Here is a 20,713-nt window from a genome sequence, read left to right on the forward strand (position 1 = left end):
CATGCACCTCTTACCCCGTAAACGGAATAGGAAGTACTGACCCACAACCGGCGCCTGCAGCCAGGTTGGATTCGGAGTCAATGGGTGGAATCATTGTTTACTTTTAGAAAACAGTAGCGAGAAAGACCACAGGAACAAAGCACTCAACCTTCTGCACACGTCTATATTTAATGAGCCCCAGTTAAAAAGTGCGTCAGCACACTTTGTTGCAGTCAAAGGGTTACTTTGCATTTTCATGTAAAGCGCTGAAATATACGGATTTCTGGCAACAAAAAAAAGGACAGTGTGGCCACAAAGATGACTCAGTACAAGGAGATAGGTGGAATACTTCAACTAACCTGGCCACAGGTCATTCCTGTGTCGCATTCCAGCCCATCCATTACAGGAAGACACCAGACATAAGCAAATGAATGAGTCTAGTACCAAAAGGGACTGTCCAGAACGAATTGCTAACCTGCGAACCCTCTCCTCTAAAAGGCAACAAAAGCAACCCCAGACCGGCTTCAATGAAGGGTCAGGCTTGAAGTGCAAAGAGGACTGGGTTCTCCCCAAAGGGCTGGAGAGCAAGCATGTTTACTAACCCCAATGTCAACAAGCATCGCGGCACGGCCGCTTTACTTTGAACATTAAAAGCAAAGCGCGGGTTCCGCGATTATAGCAAAAGTAAAGAAATAAGATGTTTTTTTCTATTTCTTTACTTTTGCGAAAGTGAAAGTCACCACGGTTCTAATGACCCGTGAAAGACTGCTGGCGGCCGGCTGCGCGCATGCACGCTCGCGTGAACGCAAGCGTTAGGCCAGCCAGCAGCACTTTGAAAACTCATCTACAAAATGTCTCTCTGAGCAGCGCATGCGAGCTGACTCAGCGAGACCTAAAAACGCATTACACAACACAGATCGCGCATTAAATGCAAAGTGTTGACTGCACCGATGGTGAAGCATTGTATTGATAAAAACCACGAGCAACATGAAATAAGTTGGACAGTGCTTAAACATGTGAGAGGCCAAATTACAGACACACTACTGGCAAACTTTGAGGCCAAATTCATTCTGAAATTAGGCACAACAGTCAACGGATTAAATGAACTTTCTGAAATCATACATTGCCTATAACATTCTTCGTGAACTCATATTATCGTCAACGGACTTTATACTCTGTTGCTAAAATTGGCATTTTAACATAAACGGCCGGATAAAAAACATCGGCTTCAAGCTGAGAAAGGAGGTGAAGCCGTAACTATGACAACCGGTACAGGAAGTCAGGCACCTTCACCAGTCATTCATGTGGACCGGCGTTAATACGTCGATGTGCAAGGCAGTATTAAGAGGACGGCAAGGTCTTAGACTCCGGTCATGTGCTAATGCGGAAGTCAGGAAGACGCGATCCGAACAACGACAAAGCCGGACTCGTAAAGAGCAGCTTGGTATCCTGAAGTGGCAGAATTGTTTCATACAGCGCATAAGGTAACAACTGATTCAGAGTTATGCCAACAGCATGCCACAATAAGGGAGGTCAGTATGCAGCACAATTACAACTGTGAAACTGAATTGAAACACCACGGTGACAGTCACTATTTACGAGACACCATTACCCAAGATTAGAAGCTCTCTTCTTTCACCATTCAGGGGCCAACGCTTTCTCATCCACTACGCTAGTCTCGAATCAAACCGAAGTCCTCACCTGCCCTTGCAACCATGTAGTACACGCTCCTATTACACCCTTAACGGACCCCTCAAGTCTTGTTTAACTCACACTTCCCTGATCATTGAGAGTAGTGCCTGATGAGATAGTCCATCTCTTTACCCACAGACTTTACCAGCACAATAAAGAGTGAACAATGTGTTCTTTTGCGGAGAGACGTCATCCCAGCCAACATAAGAGACTTTCTGACTTACACTAGGTATGGTATTCACATGAGTTAGGAGCTATCGAGTTTTCACACAACCCATGTCATACCTTAGAACAGGAGATTAATACACTCTCTCATTTTTTAATCCGTGTCCTACACTGAAGTTCCCAGCCCTGAGGAAGACCTTCTTTAAATCCCCACGGACCCCCACACAAAGGTCGAAACACGTCGGCACACCCCCCTCCCCCCCCCCTTTTAATTCAATGAGGCCAAGAGTATCTACGCATTAAATTGAAAAGACAGTAAGGACGTTGAAGTTTAGCCAAATATTGAAGGCTCAACTTACAAAATATATTCAAGCGTTCTCTGACCTCAACACTATTCGAACCGACTGATGTATAAGTACCGAGGATAAATAGGTCACAATGTCCCGTTACACGATAACAGAGCAGTAGGACTGTTTAGACTCATAATAAGTTTATGTAATGTCTGCACAAATTGTTTCTGCACTTTTCCAATTATGCACTGTATAGAGTTTTTAATGTATTACAATTAGGTACTAATCTGTAAAAAAGGGTACCACTGTATAACTATGTTTGTGTGAACAAAAAAAGAATATGATATACAAAAAACAAAAAGTATGAAGTAAATATGTACCAGTGAAATATAAAATATTTTGTTCAAATTATTTCTGAACATGTTGAAAAATGTCTGCATATTGACTGATTGTTCAAAATAGAATTGAGACAAAAACAGTTCATTTGTTGAACAGATACGGAGGTAAAAAGCTTAGACCAACGTAATGAATAAGACAAGCCAATTTATGGTCCGAGAGGTACCTTCCTATTGCAATGACATACCAAACAGAGGCACCACCCACAGCACAGCAGAGATCCACTGCCGACATACCAAACAGAGGCACCACCCGAAGCAGAGGTCCACTGCCAACATACCATACAGAGGCAACACCATCAGCAGAGGTCTACCGCCGACATACCAAACCGAGGCACCACCCTCACAGAGGTCCACTGCTGACATACCAAGCAGAGGCACCATCCTCAGCAAAGGTCCACTGCCGACATACGAAACAGAGGCACCGCCATCAGCAGAGGTCCACTGCCGACATACCAAACAGAGTCACCGCCCTCAGCAGAGGTCCACTGCCGACATACCAAACAGAGTCACCGCCCTCAGCAGAGGTCCACTGCCGACATACCAAACAGAGTCACCGCCCTCAGCAGAGGCCCACTGCCGACATACCAAACAGAGGCACCACCCTCAGCAGAGGTGCACTGCCAACATCTGCTATCATCTACATCATACACCAAACATAAAAGAAAAAAAAAATCAACCGAACCTATCAATTTCTTCCAGGATTCATGAGCGAGACACAAAACTAAATCAGTTACAGCACCGCCCCGATCGAAGAAACTAAAACAAGCAAGGATAACGTAAACCACAACAGCTGAGGCCCAATGCTACCAGTACCACAATCATATATATCACACAAACCAGGCTGGTGAGCAGTGATTGAGTAGACCCCGACACAAAACACTAAATAGACCTACTGGGACTGGGAAACGGCACTCGCTTCTTGCACTGTGACACAAACAACAAATGCCAACCAGAGAAGCAACCTTCGGTTGAGGCGCAGAGAAAGTCACGCCAGTCACATAAAGAAGATGAACTATAAAGCTGTAAAACACCTCCAGCGACTGCCACGATCATATAAACAGATGCCCAACAGAAAAAAAATAACAATACCTTTAAGTCCTAGGCTGTAATTCTGAACCTCACATATAACTGATGCCAAACTAAACCGTGATCAGCTTAGGATCTGGTCTAGATATACCAAAACACACCAAATGAAAGGTTCTTTAGCCGAGGCCTGGTGCCAGCATCCACAGTAACAGAGACCTGCCCAACAGAAGGGCAGCGTTGTGCATAAAACACACACACTGTGGTATTTACACTCCACAGCTTGGTGCGCTCATAACCAAGGTAGGGTGAAAGTACACAGCCAAGAGCACACACACAGCGTAGTAGGACACAACAGAAACGTGAGCTTTACTGCTCATGGGTTGTTTCCACCATACTCAAGTCACTTAAAACACCAAAGCGGGAAAGTGGGAATAGGATAAACAAGCATTTGCAATGCATTAGGTCTCGCATCTACGCGAGTTTGAGCTATTGACATTGCAAATAACAATGCCTATTGGCATTGTCATTTACAATGCCAATAGCTTTAACTCGTGTAACTGCGAGACCTATTGCATTGCAAATGCTTGTTAGTGTAAGTAGCATGCATAGCTGGAGACCAGAGCTGGACTGAATAAATGAATGAAAAGCCTAAACCAACGCTGTAATGTGTTGGAAAAATACCACTTTTGTACCATCAAAGGGACCTATGGCAGATGGAGGCCAGTGCTAGCACGAGTTACGCAAGAAGTTACTTTATCAACACGTTGCATCACTCCCTTCAAGGGTACTCGAAAAAGCAAGTGAAGATGCCTGTCAAACAAGACAAGGAGGAAGTGGGATAAGGGAGGGGGTGGCAAATGGCGTGTATATTTCGCGGGCGCTTTGATGTTCGCAGTGGCCGCGCGGCTCACTGAGAACATCAAAGCGCCCTCGAAATGTACACGCAGGCTGCCAAATGGTGCGTGCGCCCAGAGCACATGCACTGTGTGAAAGTGATCGCGATCAAACATCAAAGCGGCCGTGCGGCCCCCGAAAGTGAAAGCAAACGAGTGCATTCAGGCCTCCAAATGGTGCGCGCGCCCGGCCGGCGCACATGCACTGTATTTGGAGGCCTGAAAGCACTCGTTTGCACTTCCAGATCCCCCATTTACAAAAGCTCTCGCGAGAGCAGCGCAAAAGCGCTGTCTCAGGCGAGACCTAAAAACGGTCTCCAACTAGACCAAAAGAAAGGCATAATTAACAGGTATGTCTTAGACGCCGCCATGTTTCAGGTGTAAAAGCAGCTGTTGTGATTTAGGTGAGAGATTTTCTTTGCCATTCAAACATGGACCCATCAGAGAAAATGGCCGATATTTAATGCAGAAAAATGCTGCTTTAAGTCCGGTTTCTTAATTACTACGGTCAGCCGGGGTGGGCGTGTCTTTATCTCCACAATGAACTGCCCACTCGCACGGAGCCACCCACTGCACCCCGCTAGCCATTTTAAGCTCCTTTTCCCCCTCGCCGCACCCTGAGGGAGGAGCTCCGACAGAGGGCACAGAAGAGTGACGGAGAGGGGGGGGGGGAGGGGGGGGGGCTCTCCATTAGTGAGTGGCAGGCAGGTCAGCCTGGGCCAGGTTAAAATGATGCCCTCTGTCTGCAAATGACACATGCTGTAGGTGCACACGTGAAAAGCGCTACAATAAACCCAGGGTCTGGCACAGCAGAGTGTTTGGGGGTTATGTGGAGGGGGTCTCTCTCCATTGGTGACTGGGACGCAGGCCAGCCTGGGCCAGGTTGAAATGATGCTCTCTGTCTGTAAGTGACACCTGCTGTAGGTGCACCCGTGTAAAGCGCTACAATAGTGAACCCAGGGACTGGCACAGCAGAGTGTTTGGGGGGTTATGTGGAGGGGGTCTCTCTCCATTGGTGACTGGGACGCAGGCCAGCCTGGGCCAGGTTGAAGTGACGCCCTCTGTCTGCAAGTGACACCTGCTCGCTACAATAGTGAACCTCGGGGCGTGACATATTAGGCACTGCACCATGAAGTGAACAGAAGGACCGCCGAAGCTGTGGCAGCGAAGAAGCGCTTTTCGTGTACTCAGGGAGGGCAGATGCGTTGCCACTGACAAGGCAGGCAGGGTCGAAACAAAAGACAGGACAGAACTATACAGAAGGATTTGCTGTTCACGCGGACAGGTTAGACACGTGCAGAGTGGAAGGACATTACAAAGGGGCAGGGGAGGGAACAGAACGCACAGTCACAACACGTTAAGTGCACACAGGCTGGCTGAGGTACATTTCACATGACGCATGGTGCATTTTCACCAGCCAGGGAAGGGGCATTCAACAGACAGGGCAGAGGTGCACTTCATACAGGCAGGACTGGGGTACACTTCACACAGACAGAACTTAGATTCACTTCACACAGGCAGGGCTGAGGTGCACTTCACACAGACATAACTTAGATTCACTTCACACAGATAAGACAGAGATGCACTTCACACAGGCAGGCTGAAGTACACTTCACACAGATAGGGCAGAGATGCACTTCACACAGGCAGAACTTTGATTTACTTCACACAGGCAGGGCTGGTGTACACTTCACACAGGCAGGCTGAGGTACACTTCACACAGTCAGGGAAGAGGTGCACTTCACACAGGTACATTTAATAGGGTAGAGGGACACTTCACACATGCAGGGTTGAGGTACACTTCACACATGCAGGGCAAAGGTGCACTTCCCACAGACAGAACTTCGATTCACTTCACACAGATAAGGCAGAGATGCACTTCACACAGGCAGAACTTTGATTTAATTCACACAGGCAGGGCTGGTGTACACTTCACACAGGCAGGCTGAGGTACACTTCACACAGTCAGGGAAGAGGTGCACTACACACAGGTACATTTAATAGGGTAGAGGGACACTTCACACATGCAGGGCAGAGGTGCACTTCCCACAGACAGAACTTCGATTCACTTCACACAGGCAGAACTTTGATGTAATTCACACAGGCAGGGCTGGTGTACACTTCACACAGGCAGGCTGAGGTACACTTCACACAGTCAGGGAAGAGGTGCACTTCACACCGGTACATTTAATAGGGTAGAGGGACACTTCACACATGCAGGGTTGAGGTACACTTCACACATGCAGGGCAGAGGTGCACTTCCCAGACAGAACTTCGATTCACTTCACACAGATAAGGCAGAGATGCACTTCACACAGGCAGAACTTTGATTTAATTCACACAGGCAGGGCTGGTGTACACTTCACACAGGCAGGCTGAGGTACACTTCACACAGTCAGGGAAGAGGTGCACTACACACAGGTACATTTAATAGGGTAGTGGGACACTTCACACATGCAGGGCAGAGGTGCACTTCCCACAGACAGAACTTAGATTCACTTCACACAGGCAGAACTTTGATGTAATTCACACAGGCAGAACTTTGATGTAATTCACACAGGCAGGGCTGGTGTACACTTCACACAGGCAGGCTGAGGTACACTTCACACAGTCAGGGAAGAGGTGCACTTCACACCGGTACATTTAATAGGGTAGAGGGACACTTCACACATGCAGGGCAGAGGTGCACTTCCCACAGACAGAACTTCGATTCACTTCACACAGGCAGAACTTTGATGTAATTCACACAGGCAGGGCTGGTGTACACTTCACACAGGCAGGCTGAGGTACACTTCACACAGTCAGGGAAGAGGTGCACTTCACACCGGTACATTTAATAGGGTAGAGGGACAGTTCACACATGCAGGGCAGAGGTGCACTTCCCACAGACAGATAAGGCAGAGATGCACTTCACACAGGCAGGCTGAGGTACACTTCACACAACAGCCAGGGCAGATATGCACTGAACACAGGCAGGCTGAGGTACATTGTACACAAACAGGGCTGGGATTCGCTTCACACAGAGAGAGAGGGCAGAGGTTCACTACACACAGGCAGGGCTGAGGTATATTTCACACACACATGATTGACATACATTCTACCCAGGCAGGGCTGAGGTACATTTAAAAGACAGGGCAAAAGTGCACTAGACACAGACAGGGCAGAGATGCATCACACACACAAGGCAAAGGTGTAATTCACAAAGACAGGGCTGAGGTGCACTTTCAACAGCAGGGCTGAGGTATTTTCACACAGGCAAGCCAGCGGTGCATTTCACACGGGCAGGGCAGAGGTAAATTTAACACACCCGACTGAGATACATTTCACAGGAACATTTATCAGACAGGGCATGGATGCTCTTAACACAGGCATTGCAGAGGTGTACTTCACACACAAATGATTAAGATATATTTCACACATGCAGTGCTAAGGCACATTCTAACAGACAGGGCAGAGGCGCACGTCACACAGGGCCGAGGGGCGTTTCACACAGGCTGGAGAGAGGTGCACGTCACAGGCAGGGCAGAGGTGCACTTCACAGACAGGCAGAGGCGCACTTAACACAGACAGGGCAGAGGCGCACTTCACAGACATGGCAGAGGTGTACTTCACACAGACATGGCAGAGGGTCACTTCACAGACAGGGCAGAGGTGCACTTCACATAGGCAGGACAGAGCCCCCATGTCACACAGGCAGGACGGAGGCGCACGTCACACAGGCAGGACGGAGGCGCACGTCACACAGGCAGGACGGAGGCCCACGTCACACAGGCAGGACGGAGGCGCACGTCACACAGGCAGGACGGAGGCGCAGGTCACATAGGGCAGAGGTGCCCTTCACACAGGCAGGGCAGAGACGCACTTAACACAGATAGGGCAGAGGCGCACGTAACACAGACAGGGCAGAGGCGCACTTCACAGACAGGGCAGGGACGCACTTCACAGACAGGGCAGGGACGCACTTCACAGACAGGGCAGGGACGCACTTCACAGACAGGGCAGGGACGCACTTCACAAAGACAGGGCAGAGGCGCACTTAACACAGACAGGGCAGAGGGTCACTTCACAGACAGGACAGAGGGTCACTTCACAGAGGCAGTACAAGGCGCACTTCATACTGATAGGACAGAAGAGGAGAGGAGTTGGCCTAACGGCTAGAACGCTCGACCTCGGACCTGGGGAACTGGGTTCCAGTCTCGGTAATGACGCTGAACATCCTGTGATTCTGGACAAATCACTTAATCTCCCAGTGCCTAACAAAAAAATGAATGTGTGTCCTCATGTAACGTAACTGGTGCTATGTAAGGCGCTCTGATACCTGACTGGATTCGGGTCAAGTTCGCGCTATATAAAACTGCAACAACAAAAAGAAGTGCACGGTGCACTTCACACAGACCGGCCTTTCACAGCGCTGACCTTGTGATCCAACCTCAACTGTGACAAAGCGTCACATCAATAAGACAACCGAAACAGCGACTAAAAAACTCAAAAATGAATGTGGAGTAATGAGGCTATCGCCTCGGTATCCAAAAACTCACCGCTGTCAGATGGAATCTGACAGGCGAAAACAAGACACACTGACTTCACACAGACAGTGCAGAGGGTCACTTCACACAGGCAGGGCAGAGGGTCACAGGGCAGAGGTGCACTTCACAGACAGGGCAGAGGGTCACTTCACACAGACAGGACGGAGGCGCACATCACAGGCAGGGCAGAGGTGCACTTCACACAGACAGGGCAGAGGTGCACTTCACACAGGCAGGACAGAGGGTCACTTCAAAGACAGGGCAGAAGTGCACTACACACAGGCAGTACGGAGGCGCACTTCACAGACAGGGCAGAGGCACATTTCAAAGACAGGGCAGAGGTGCACTTCACACAGACAGGGCAGAGGTGCACTTCACAGACAGGGCAGAGGTGCACTTCACAGACAGGGCAGAGGCGCACTTCACACAGACAGGGCAGAGGCGCACTTCACACAGACAGGGCAGAGGCGCACTTCACACAGACAGGGCAGAGGCGCACTTCACACAGACAGGGCAGAGGCGCACTTCACACAGACAGGGCAGAGGTGCACTTCACACAGGCAAGGCAGAGGGTCACTTCACACAGACAGGGCAGAGGGTCACTTCACACAGACAGGGCAGAGGCGCACTTCACACAGACAGGGCAGAGGCGCACTTCACACAGCCAAGGCAGAGGTGCACTTCACACAGGCAGGGCAGAGGTGCACTTCACATAGGCAGGGCAGAGGTGCACTTCACACAGGCAGGGCAGAGGTGAACTTCACACAGGCAGAGCAGATGTGCACTTCACACAGGTACATTTAATAGGGCAGAGGGACACTTCACACAAACAGGGCAAAGGGGCATTTCATAGAGGCAGAGCAAAGGCACATTTCATACTAACAAGGCAGAAGGGCACGTCACACATACAGGATTGAGGTACATTTCACACAAGTACGGCCGTTGTGTGCGTGCCAAACAAGCAGAACATGTGCGTGATTCACGAGGGCGGGTTAGAAATGCATTTTACTTGGACGGCAAGTGCACAGGCTTTACCCTAGTGGGGTAGGAGCCCGTGGTACACATGCGCCGCAGTCACATTTCAAGCAGGCGTCATATGGACACATTTTATACAGGCAGGCACACACACCCTCGAGGCGCAGATATACATATGGGTGTGTGTGTGTGTGTTGGGGGGGGGGGGGGGAGGGTGGCAGCGGCCCCTAAGATGTGCCGTGGCAGGAAGCGCTCCAGCAGAACAAGGGGCTGCGTAGGGGAAACTGGAGTGAGAGAACAGGGGCAAAGTGCGCGGACTGTTGTCGAGTGTAGGGACGGTGGTCGAGTGTAGGGACGGTGGTCGAGTGTAGGGACGGTGGTGGTGGTAGAGTGTAGGGATCGTGGTAGAGTGTAGGAACGGTGGTCGAGTGTAGGGACGGTGGTCGAGTGTATGAACGGTGGTTGAGTGTAGGGGTGGTCGAGTGTAGGGACGGTGGTAGAGTGTAGGGACGGACGGAGGTAGAGTGTAGGGACGGTGGTAGAGTGTAGGGAGGTGGTAGAGTGTAGGGAGGTGGTAGAGTGTAGGGAGGTGGTAGAGTGTAGGGAGGGTGGTGGTGGTAGAGTGTAGGGACGGTGGTAGAGTGTAGGGATGGTGGTGGTGGTAGAGTGTAGGGACGGTGGTGGTGGTAGAGTGTAGGGACGGTGGTAGAGTGTAGGGACGGTGGTAGAGTGTAGGGACGGTGGTGGTGGTAGAGTGTAGGGACGGTGGTAGAGTGTAGGGACGGTGGTAGAGTGTAGGGACGGAGGTCGAGTGTAGGGACGGTGGTAGAGTGTAGGGACGGTGGTGGTGGTGGTGGTAGAGTGTAGGGACGGTGGTAGAGTGTAGGGACATTGGTATGTATGCGAACAGTAGTACATCTCTTTATCCGTGGTAGTTAGTAGGGGCCGGGTATGGTATTTACAGACCAAAGTGAAGTGTAGAGCGCTGATAGAGTGCGGGTGTGTGAGGAGGGGTAGAGGATAGTTAAAGTGGGGCAGTGCAAGGAGAGCACAGTGTGTGTGAGTGTTTCTGTGTGTGGGTGTGTAACGGGCACCGAGTACAGGCTGAACTGTGTCAAGAGACCAGGCAGGGTGGTAGGATCAAAGCACACTGCCTAGCTCGCCTGTACCTAGAAGCGTGCCTATGCCCGTGCAGGTATGCCCCAGAGCAGTCAGTGAGCTCGCTGTGGAGCTGGGAACTTCTAGCAGAGCCACACCGGCCACCGCTTCAGAGCCACATGTTATATTTACAGCACAGCAACTTGATAAAAAGAAAGATCTGGAGCGGTACTCACCACCAGGAGGCGCCCCCCGCCGGGGGCGGGCAGCAGAGCAGGGCGGCGGCCAACAGCAGGCGGATCCCGGGCATAGTGTCCCGCAGCACTCGGTAGAGTCCCTGCGCCAGCGGCCCCCACGGCACGGCTCCCTGCGGAGGAAGGAAGGCAGCGGAGGTCACTACTGGTGCGGGCGGGCGCAGCTCGTGCCCGTGCTCCTCGCAGACTGCCCCCGGTCACAGACACTACCTGCCCCTCCTACACTCACTCCTCAGCCCCTGGGGTAATGGCACAGCACTGCCGCCAGATACAGCCCCTGCCTCCCCCAAGGGCCACCTGCCTGCGGCTCTGACCCTCTCGCTTCTCTCCGCCTCTCTCCCTTCTCTCTCTCGCTGCCTTCCAGGCGCTGCAACACTGCCCACAGCATCCAGGTGGCACCCTCCGCTGTCCCGTCAGCCTCCACCCTAGCCCTGTAGGTCTACCTCTTAACTCTGCTAACACAACATCACCCCTACTTTATAACTCGTCCACCCTGCTCCTGTCGCCTCTCTGCCCCTCCTGCTCACTACCTGCTCTGCACCTCTACACTTCTGTCTCTTCCTGTTTCTGCCCCTCTCTAACGCCTGTCTGCTACCTTTAATCACTTTCCAGCCCGTTTTTCCTCCCCGACCTCGCCGCCTGTCCCCTACCTCTGCCCTGTTTCTGCCCTCGCTCCTCGTGCCCTGCCCAGCGTCTCCCTGCCCTTCGCCCCTCCGTGTCGTTTGCCTCGGCTGCCCCCGAGTACCCAGACCTGCACCTCAGCGGCAGCGCTCTCTCCACAGCCCAGTGAAGCCCATCCTCTGCCCAGGGCTGTCCCAGACACCAAGGCCCGGGGGGGGTGTGTGTGAATGGACGCGCACTTGGGGGCCTTTCACAAACAAAAGTGACACTCGGGAGGGAGACCGCGGCGGAGGGGGCGGGGGTTAGGAAAGGCCAAAGTGAGAGCAGATTCACCAGCAGCCCAGGCGCCCTCCCTATCTCCGCAGAGATCACGCTGCCCCCACCCCACCCTCCCGAGGAAAACACACACATACAACATGCACCGCGGCTGACCCGCAAGGGGCTGCTTTCCAACCCCCCAGAGCAGGGACCACCAGGGGGGCTGCCTGGGAAAACAAGCACGCCAAATGGGAGGACGTCTGAGAAAACAGGTTGTAGTGGGGGGAGACGGGCCCCTACAAATCATTGAGCGGACAGGGAGTCCCCACGAGCCAGAGCGAGTAGTGTACTGGGTATTGAAGGCAGAAGTGGGGGCCTCGCCAGGTGAGGGGTACTGGAAGAAAGTTCCTCAGTGTTACTGCCCTCCCCAGGATTTCAGAAATGACTTGAAGCCCAGCGGGAGGGGCGGGAGACGCTCCCTCATTTACTAGCCTGAGCGGGCCGACCAAGGTGAGATTACCACGGCACAAAGGAAGCCACCGCCCGGCAAGAGGCGCTACAATCCTTAAATAGAACAGGCTGTTTAGCAAATCGGGGGAAAAGTGCCTGGAGTACACACCAAAGTAGGATCCGGTACAAATCTCGAGGATGGTGCACCCCGGGGAGAGGGAGGTATGAGGAAATCAAAGGGTTTGAGTACAAATATAGGGAGTAAAGCAGTTCTTTTGCGGTTTTATGTAGCGACAGTTACATTACACAAAGTCACATTGATTTTTTGCTGCACGGGGAGATTAAGTGATTTGCCCAGAATCACAGGATGTTGAGCTGACGCCGAGACTCGAATCAGAGGGGTAAAACACATTATGAGGTTAAAGCACAGTAAGAGGGTTAAAGCACTGGATAGGTAAAGAAGAAACTGTGGAGGTAAAGGACAAGGCAGGGTGGTAAAGCAGAAATTAAAGAGTGAAGGAGAAACTAGAATAATAAAACACAAGTCAAACGGGTAAAGCAAACGTCAGGGCTGAAAATTACAAGCCACAGAGGCAAATCACAAATCAGAGGAGCTGGATAGTATCAGAAGGGCAAGCTCCACCCAGAGGAGCAAAGCACACATCAGGAGGTTAGGGCACACGCCGAGGGGTAAAGCCCAAGGCAGACAGGATACAGCAGACAGAGTGGTAAAGCACAAATCAGTACTAAAAGCACAAACTGAAGGGGTAAAGTACACGTTGGGGACGATAAAACACCAATCAGACGAGTAAACCAAAATGTTTGCTAAATTACAAACCAGGCATTAAAGTTCAAACTAGGGCAAAAGGAACGAAATAAGGTGGTAAAAATGAAATCAAGGGCAACGAAGAAATCAGAGGGGTAAAGCAGAAATCTGAGGAACAGCACACACATCGAAGCGGAAAAACACCGAGGGCGAGAACTTTCAAAGCAATACGGAGGGAGGTAAAGCCCAACTCAGGGCAGTAGAACTCAACTCAGGGCGTAATTCACACATTACAAGGAGGTGTAAAGCACAAACCAGGCGGTGAAACAAATGGATGGGTGAAGGAATATATAGGGGTTAGTTGGATTCAGTAGACATACCAGTGAGTGCACAAATCAAGGTAAGATAAGCACAAAAAAAGAGTAGGAACATATGGATGTGTGTAAGAAATCACAAAAGCTGAAAGAGAAGTATGGAAGCACAATAGGAAAGAAGAATAAGCACAAATCAAGGTAGATTGAGAACATACTTCAATTCTTTTGGGTTTGAGGAAAGGAGTATTGTTGACATGGGCTTTGTAATAGTCCCAACCATCTTCAATGCACCAAGACAATTTATTCACAGCCCAGAGTAACAGAATTCTACAATCCACAACTGAGAATCAAGGACCCCACGAGCCAAGATCACACATAGCTGCACCCACTTGTTTCAGGATGCTACCAGTCACTCGGTGGGACTCCAGGACATCAGCATCTACCACGCTTCACTTCGAGGGGCGTAGCACGAGGCTGTATCCAAGGTGGCCTCAATTTCTCACTCTACATCCTCTCCCTTGAGAATATTATCTCCTCGGTTGGGTTCTCATATCAATTTGATGCCAACACCACCCAAATCTTTTTCTAGGTTACAGCTCTCCCCCAGTCACGTGTCTCCGACTGTTTCACTGCCATTTCGCCCTAGATGGCTTCAAGGTCACTAATGTTAAAGTCCTCTAGAAGTGAGGTCTGGTATTTTCCTGCCTCAGCAAAACTCCTCTTACCCGACACGGAAATTTGCTACCTCCACTAGAAACCTCAGGGTTCTTTTGAACTCATCATTGAAAATGGAATTCCACATAAACACAGCAACCACAGGCCAATACCAATTATTATACATACACAATATCCACACTCTCATCCAGTTTAAGCACCCATTAACTGACTAGTACTCAGTAGAAACATTTATTGCAATAGTTTACTAGCCTCCCTCCCTGAATACTCTTTTGCACCATTCGGCAAAGCCCCCAGAGCATTGTACAATCCACCTAGGCATACCCCCGCCTCATCGTACCATCAGCAAGCAATCCAAGCTGCACCTTGCTAAGGAGGCCCAACTACGCTCAAGCAGGTCTGGGTTTACTTGTGCTTGTTTTCAGAGAGGAGGTGGGTTGGACTTCTACTGGAGCAGGATCAAGCCTGATTTCCATATGGTGGCTCCATGCCAGGAACTGCAGGCGGCAAACAAAGATGGACTGGAATAAGGCCCAGCAGAGGAGCAGACGTTTGCAACATTCCACTCGTCAGCTTTTGTTGGAGACAAGTGTGAGAAGGAGTAGAGCAGAAGACAGAACTTCTCCATCTACATGCTACGGGTCTGCAGCGACATCCCTGTGGACATCAGAAGTGCCCCAACCACTCTACACTTCTGAAAATCTGAGGGTACTCCTCTTGACGGAGAGAGCAGTGGGTAGTGGATAGGGATGTACTGGAGCAGCTGAGGCCATTTTACAAACGACTGGGACTAGAATGTCCATCCAGGCAGGCACCCAACTACCTATTCAGATGGTGAAAACCATAACAAATGGTTTCCACATAAGATAAGACAAAAACACTGAGAGTGGGCGTCTGGTAGGAGGAGCGCAGTGAGTACTAACACAGGCCCTATAAATTGTTTCATGAACGTTACAAGGCTGCGCTATACGAGATCAAAGGCCTTTTCATCACTGTCCAGATTGATGGAGACTTCGGTATCCCAAGACAGGTATTTTTCCATCACAGGATCTTTCCGGTTTCTTCCAAGCTATGTCACAAACGTCAACCCTTAACAGGATTGCCGTGACCGATTGGGCACTTTCTTTGTTAAAAAATTCAAGCAGTTTACATGGAAATCCAGAAGACTGACTCACCAGAGCCAGGTTTTCAACATCCTGGCCCAGTGGCCCCACGGGCTTCGGAGACGTTTACTCTATCACTCTGCTGATGGAGTCTGTGGTGCACTAAGGGTGCTAGAGGTGGGCTCCACAGATGGTCGTTGCCTGGCGTCCATCTTCCAAGCTTTAACCCAGCCATCAGAGAGCACATTTGTAACCTTATAAACACTTCCAGGTATCTAATACAGTGGGACTAAGGGATGTTGATCCCTTGACTAAGCAGCCTAGCCCTGACTAAGCCATCCTGAAGAACCATGGCCACATCACTCTTCTGACGGCTAACATGAAAGCGATGGAGACATCCGGATAACCATCTTGAGGATCAGGGGGATCTCGATTCGGCTCAGACAGGCTTCTGCTCAAGGTACAGCCCTGAATGAGCAGTTATACTCTTGGATGGAGGTCAGGATGTAGCCTCCCGATGCTAGGCTTCTGTGATGCTTTTGACATGGTCAACCATGTAAACTTGACCGCATAGCAGGGCTGACAGGCTCAGCACTCAGCTGGTTTTATTATTTCCTATTCTACACTCCATTCTCTCAAATGGCAGATGTGTACATCAATAAACAAGGTATTGAACCTGTGGCCTGCAGATTATCATACGTTTCAGAGGAGAGTGTTCAACTCACTGAGCCATCCTGCCAACTATAGGTCATCTGCTCCCAAATGCATAGGTATAACTCAATGGATTAACATCTCACAGTTCTAATTCCTGATGGGCGGATATAGGACACTTGCTTTCCAATAGAAGAGTACAGGTCACTTGATGTCCAGCACGTGATTTCTAATGGGCGGGTAGGAGTCACCTGAATAAGAGGAAAGATTTGGGTAATTTATTCGTAATGGACAGGCCTGGGTTACTTCTATTCCAAGGAAGGGGCATGTAATTGCCAACTGAGGAATACTAGGGTGTAGATTTTCAAACATTTTGTGCTGGGTTAGAGTCACAACAGTGACGCAAGCCAGCACAAAATGTTTTTTTACCAATTTACTTTCCAGCGCAAAACTTGTTTTGAGTTGGAAAGTACTAAACAAGTAACGCAAAGCAGCACAAAGCACTGCTTTGCATTAGCTAGCCCCAAGGGGGCATCACATGGGCGTTCCCATGCAACCACCCACAGATTTTGACGCAAAACCATTCCTCCAAACAATTGTAGATAGGGCTTAGCGCCAAAAGTTAACGCCATCAGAAAGGAGGCGTTAAGAGGAGAAATGCTTTCATTTCTCCTTTCTTTTCCTACTTTGCATAAGTGCTGCACCGCAGCACACATACAAAGTGGAAACAAGTGATTGAACTTGTCTAGGCATAGTATTTTGTACAGGTTTTGTACCTTTTCTGTAAAAAACCTATGCTAGATTGAGGCACGCACCACAGCACTATGACGCGCGGCAGCTGAAATCAGCGACAGCGCTAGGGAGAGGGGAGGAGAGAGCCATATCTCCGTAGATATGGCACTCTCCTGTTCCCTACCCATCAGCGCAGCATTTCTGGCTGCAGCGCTGCGATGCGAGACTTCTTTGAAAAATCTGCCCATGGTCTCTTTCCATTCGGAGACCACTGGACACTCGTTTTTCCAGTGGACAACAGGGGTCATCTTTTCCAATAGGTTTGTATTATATGGTGTTGGTATTTGAAAGGCACTTTCCTCATTGTGAGAGCTGAAACACTTTCCAAATGGTCAAGGAAGTAGGTAGTACGTGTTATATTGGTGTTTGCACACTTTCAAGGCATGGGTACGGGTTACTTGTTTTCCAAATGATCAGTGGGACTCTTGATTTCTAAGAGAGGTTACACGTCATTTATTTATTAATGTGTTGCTGTGAATCACGCGAGCAGCGAGGGTGCCAGTTTCTCACTCCCTTTTTTTATTAAACAACTTTAGCTTTACACGGTTTCACCGCTTTATTTATCATTTATTGATTAACCAAGTTTGCAACGACATGTATTCTATATTTATTTCATGGGTAGGACATATTGCTCAACCATCTATAACATGCATTTTCAGTGGCAGTCATCGAGGCTATAGAACAAGGGAACGAAACAGGATAGATTTCCAACCATCATCTCCGAAGAGAGCTCCCCGCCTACTGCTCCCCTGTCGCTTATGAGGGTCGTGATGTCATGACCTCGACTGCCCGGATTGAGTTATACCAGGGCACGCGGCAAACCGCCGAGGTGTGTTGACCACATTTTTCCTGTACGTTCTTGTTACTTGTCCCGGTACTGGGTCACTCACACCGGCGACAAATCGAATCCGTTCAAACCACTCGTGTTATCAAGTGCGATGGCTGCCAGCCTGCCCATAGCTCACCGCGGCCGCACCTTTTATCCACCATGAGCTCAATGCTGGGGGTCTGGGATCATCCAAAATCGGGCTATAGCTCGGCTTGCAGCCCAAAAACATGGACTGGTCCATTTCCCCACACAAGTCGTCCACTGATATTGTTCTAAGACGCACCTACCAGCTCCCCAATACCGAGTAAGAATCCCCTCTGCACTGCGAGCACATGGGCGACCCATCAGTTGCAGACCACACGCCATTCATACTCCCTCGAGATTTCTACTCCCGAGTCCTCATCTTTTCTCTGTACATGGGTTTAGTTTTGTGCCCGGGAACCGCTTGTCTGATCAAAGCAATTACTTCGTTTTCAGTTTGGAGAAGTGACTCTTTAGTGCCACTAAGTGGACAATGTTGATAATACAAGAACAGTAGGGCCTGGGTAAGTAAATTGTTTCAATTTCTTAGTCCGTAAAGTGTGTGCCCATCCTGGTTTATACAAATCAAGGTTTAACAAAAAAAAGTCTGTGTTCGGGTTTTTACACAGTATAAATGATATCTTAGGAAAAATACTGGGTGTATTCTCACCAAAGATACATAACTACAAATGCACATTGCATTTGCTATTGCAAAATAACAACGGAAAAACGTAAAGTACATATTAAAGTGACGCCAAAGGCGAGATCTATCTTCTCCGTTCTGTAGCTTAGTTCGAGTGTGTTGGTCTGTTGTCACCCATCTCCCCTGGGCTTTCTGTCTTGTATACCGCATAAGTCTCTTGAACATTAGCGGTGAATTTGTTGCCTGTAAAAAGTGGTTGATTCAGAAGGCAGCGCCTTGAGGCTTCCATGCCAGTGTGAACTCCATACACTGCAGACCCTTGGTAGCTCCTATTTGTCCTCTAATTCCAGATCCTCCCACCGGTGCCAGCTTCTTACATTTCCTAGAACCACCTACACTGGTTACCTTTGCAAGCTGGACACACCTCCCACCAGTGCCAACTTAAAAAAGCATTCACCAGTGAAGAAACTGCCCACCAGTCCACTGTTCACTGCAGAAGCACTTCACACTGCGCACCAGTGCAAGCGCTTGACACTACCCACCAAGACCGGCACTCACTCTGCCCTCCTGTTCTTTACTCTGCCCACCCATTCCTGCTACTCACACCATACACAAGTGCCAGCTCCATTCACTTCCCACCAGTGTCCAATCCTACATTGCCCATCAATGCCAGCTTCTCCCACTGCCAACCACTCATTGCAGAGCCAACTAATGCTGTCTCTTCCTACCACAAGCCAATGCATGCTCTTCACACTACTCGCACCATCGACCGGTACCAGGTCCTCACACTGCTCACCAGTGCAGAATCGCTATTCTTCCCACTGGTGCAAGCTCAACAGATTGCCTAGCAAAGCAGCTCCTTGCATGAAAACTGACTTTGACTTAAAACTTCCGATTGTCGATTCTCCTTTGTCTTTCAGTATGACTCTCTCCTCCCTTTCCATCTCATGCATGCCTCTTCTCTCTGAGCACAGCCTACTGCAAGTCACATGCATGTTTGCCTTAATCCTTCTATAGTATCTCTCCAAATATCCCACACATTTCAAAGATCATAACCTCTCCTTTAAAATTCAATTCTCCTGCAACCTAACAATACCTTACCTGTTGTAGCTTCTCTGTTAATACCGCCAACCGATGCATGAATTCACATATCCCCCTCATCCACTATAGATCACAACTAACTCCTATTCATTTAATCTACCACTTAGAAACTGGAGTAAATGCATGACATGGTTTCCTTAGGAGTGCAATACTAATCCAAAAAGCCAACAATTAGCCCCCAAAAAACAACCCAGAAAACTAATAACCAGGGATTGTGGTGCAGCGTGCTGTCTGACAAAGTGCTACAATATCTCTTCATGGGCAGTAAAGAATATAGAAATGTATAACTATATAACTCACACTAATACCATAACACAGTTAACAATATTTACAAAGGGTAGTAGTGGTCTGATTGGGAGCACATCACTCAATGTGTGCATTAGATATCAGTATATAGTGTTGGTGCCCCTCAAGGTTAGAGATTACACCCCACTACCCAAGGTGTTGTTCACTATGGTTTTAAAAACCAAGTGAGAATGTCAGAAACTGAAGGTAAACCTCGGCACTCAATTTAGTTTAATTTTAAGTTGTGCAAACCAATTTTTTTATTATGTTCGACAAATATACATCACACATTACTTTTCGTTCAGTGTACTAAACATATCATTCAAGTACATTGAGATGCTATATTTGAGCCGTCAATACTTATTTTCCGGGACGGCTCGTTAATACGCTACTACTTGAGAACAACAGGGGCATATCAAAAGCCCAAGTGCTGCTGTCAGAATCTATAAATTTTTAACGTCTACTTGCGAATATGGGGAATTACTCTTAATATGGAGATACTAATCCTCTTTTAAAGGGATCACACACTGTTGCCAGAAGACTGAAATAGTAAAAAGAACAATACATCTTAAGAGCTCGCTGATTACTTTGCTAAGCCTTGAAAAAGTTTCATGGAAACGAAACCCGTGTCGGCTGCCGGTTTATCGCTGAAGTGAAAAGATTACTATACCAGCTTATCATTGTTCAAACATATATTGCTTGTTTTCAAATATAGCATCTCAATGTACTTGAATGATATGTTTAGTAACCTGAACGAAAAGTAATGTGTGATGTATATTTGTCGAACATAATAAAAAAAATTAGTTTGCACAACTTAAAATTAAACTAAATTGAGTGCCAAGGTTTACCTTCAGTTTCTACTATAACACAGTTAGTTGAGGCAGTTGCTTGTAGTTTATACAAACTGC

General features: G+C 48.9%; 1 protein-coding gene across 5 annotated transcripts in view; it reads right to left on the reverse strand.

Annotated features, from left to right (window-relative positions):
- WNT5B (Wnt family member 5B) overlaps window positions 1-20,713 on the reverse strand; it is a 429,666-nt gene that overhangs the window by 89,928 nt on the left and 319,025 nt on the right. For 2 of the 5 annotated variants that reach the window (XM_085652238.1, XM_085652233.1), the window contains exon 2: window positions 11,279-11,409. In XM_085652238.1, coding sequence (XP_085508364.1) covers window positions 11,279-11,352 — 74 coding nt within the window. In that variant the 5' untranslated portion in view covers window positions 11,353-11,409. Of the gene's footprint in view, window positions 1-11,278; window positions 11,410-11,946; window positions 12,258-20,713 lie in introns of those variants that run through there. The other 3 variants (XM_085652235.1, XM_085652237.1, XM_085652236.1) reach the window with 3 other exon arrangements.

Source organism: Triturus cristatus, chromosome 4_1 (genome assembly GCF_964204655.1).
Source record: "Triturus cristatus chromosome 4_1, aTriCri1.1, whole genome shotgun sequence".
Taxonomy (NCBI): domain Eukaryota; kingdom Metazoa; phylum Chordata; class Amphibia; order Caudata; family Salamandridae; genus Triturus; species Triturus cristatus.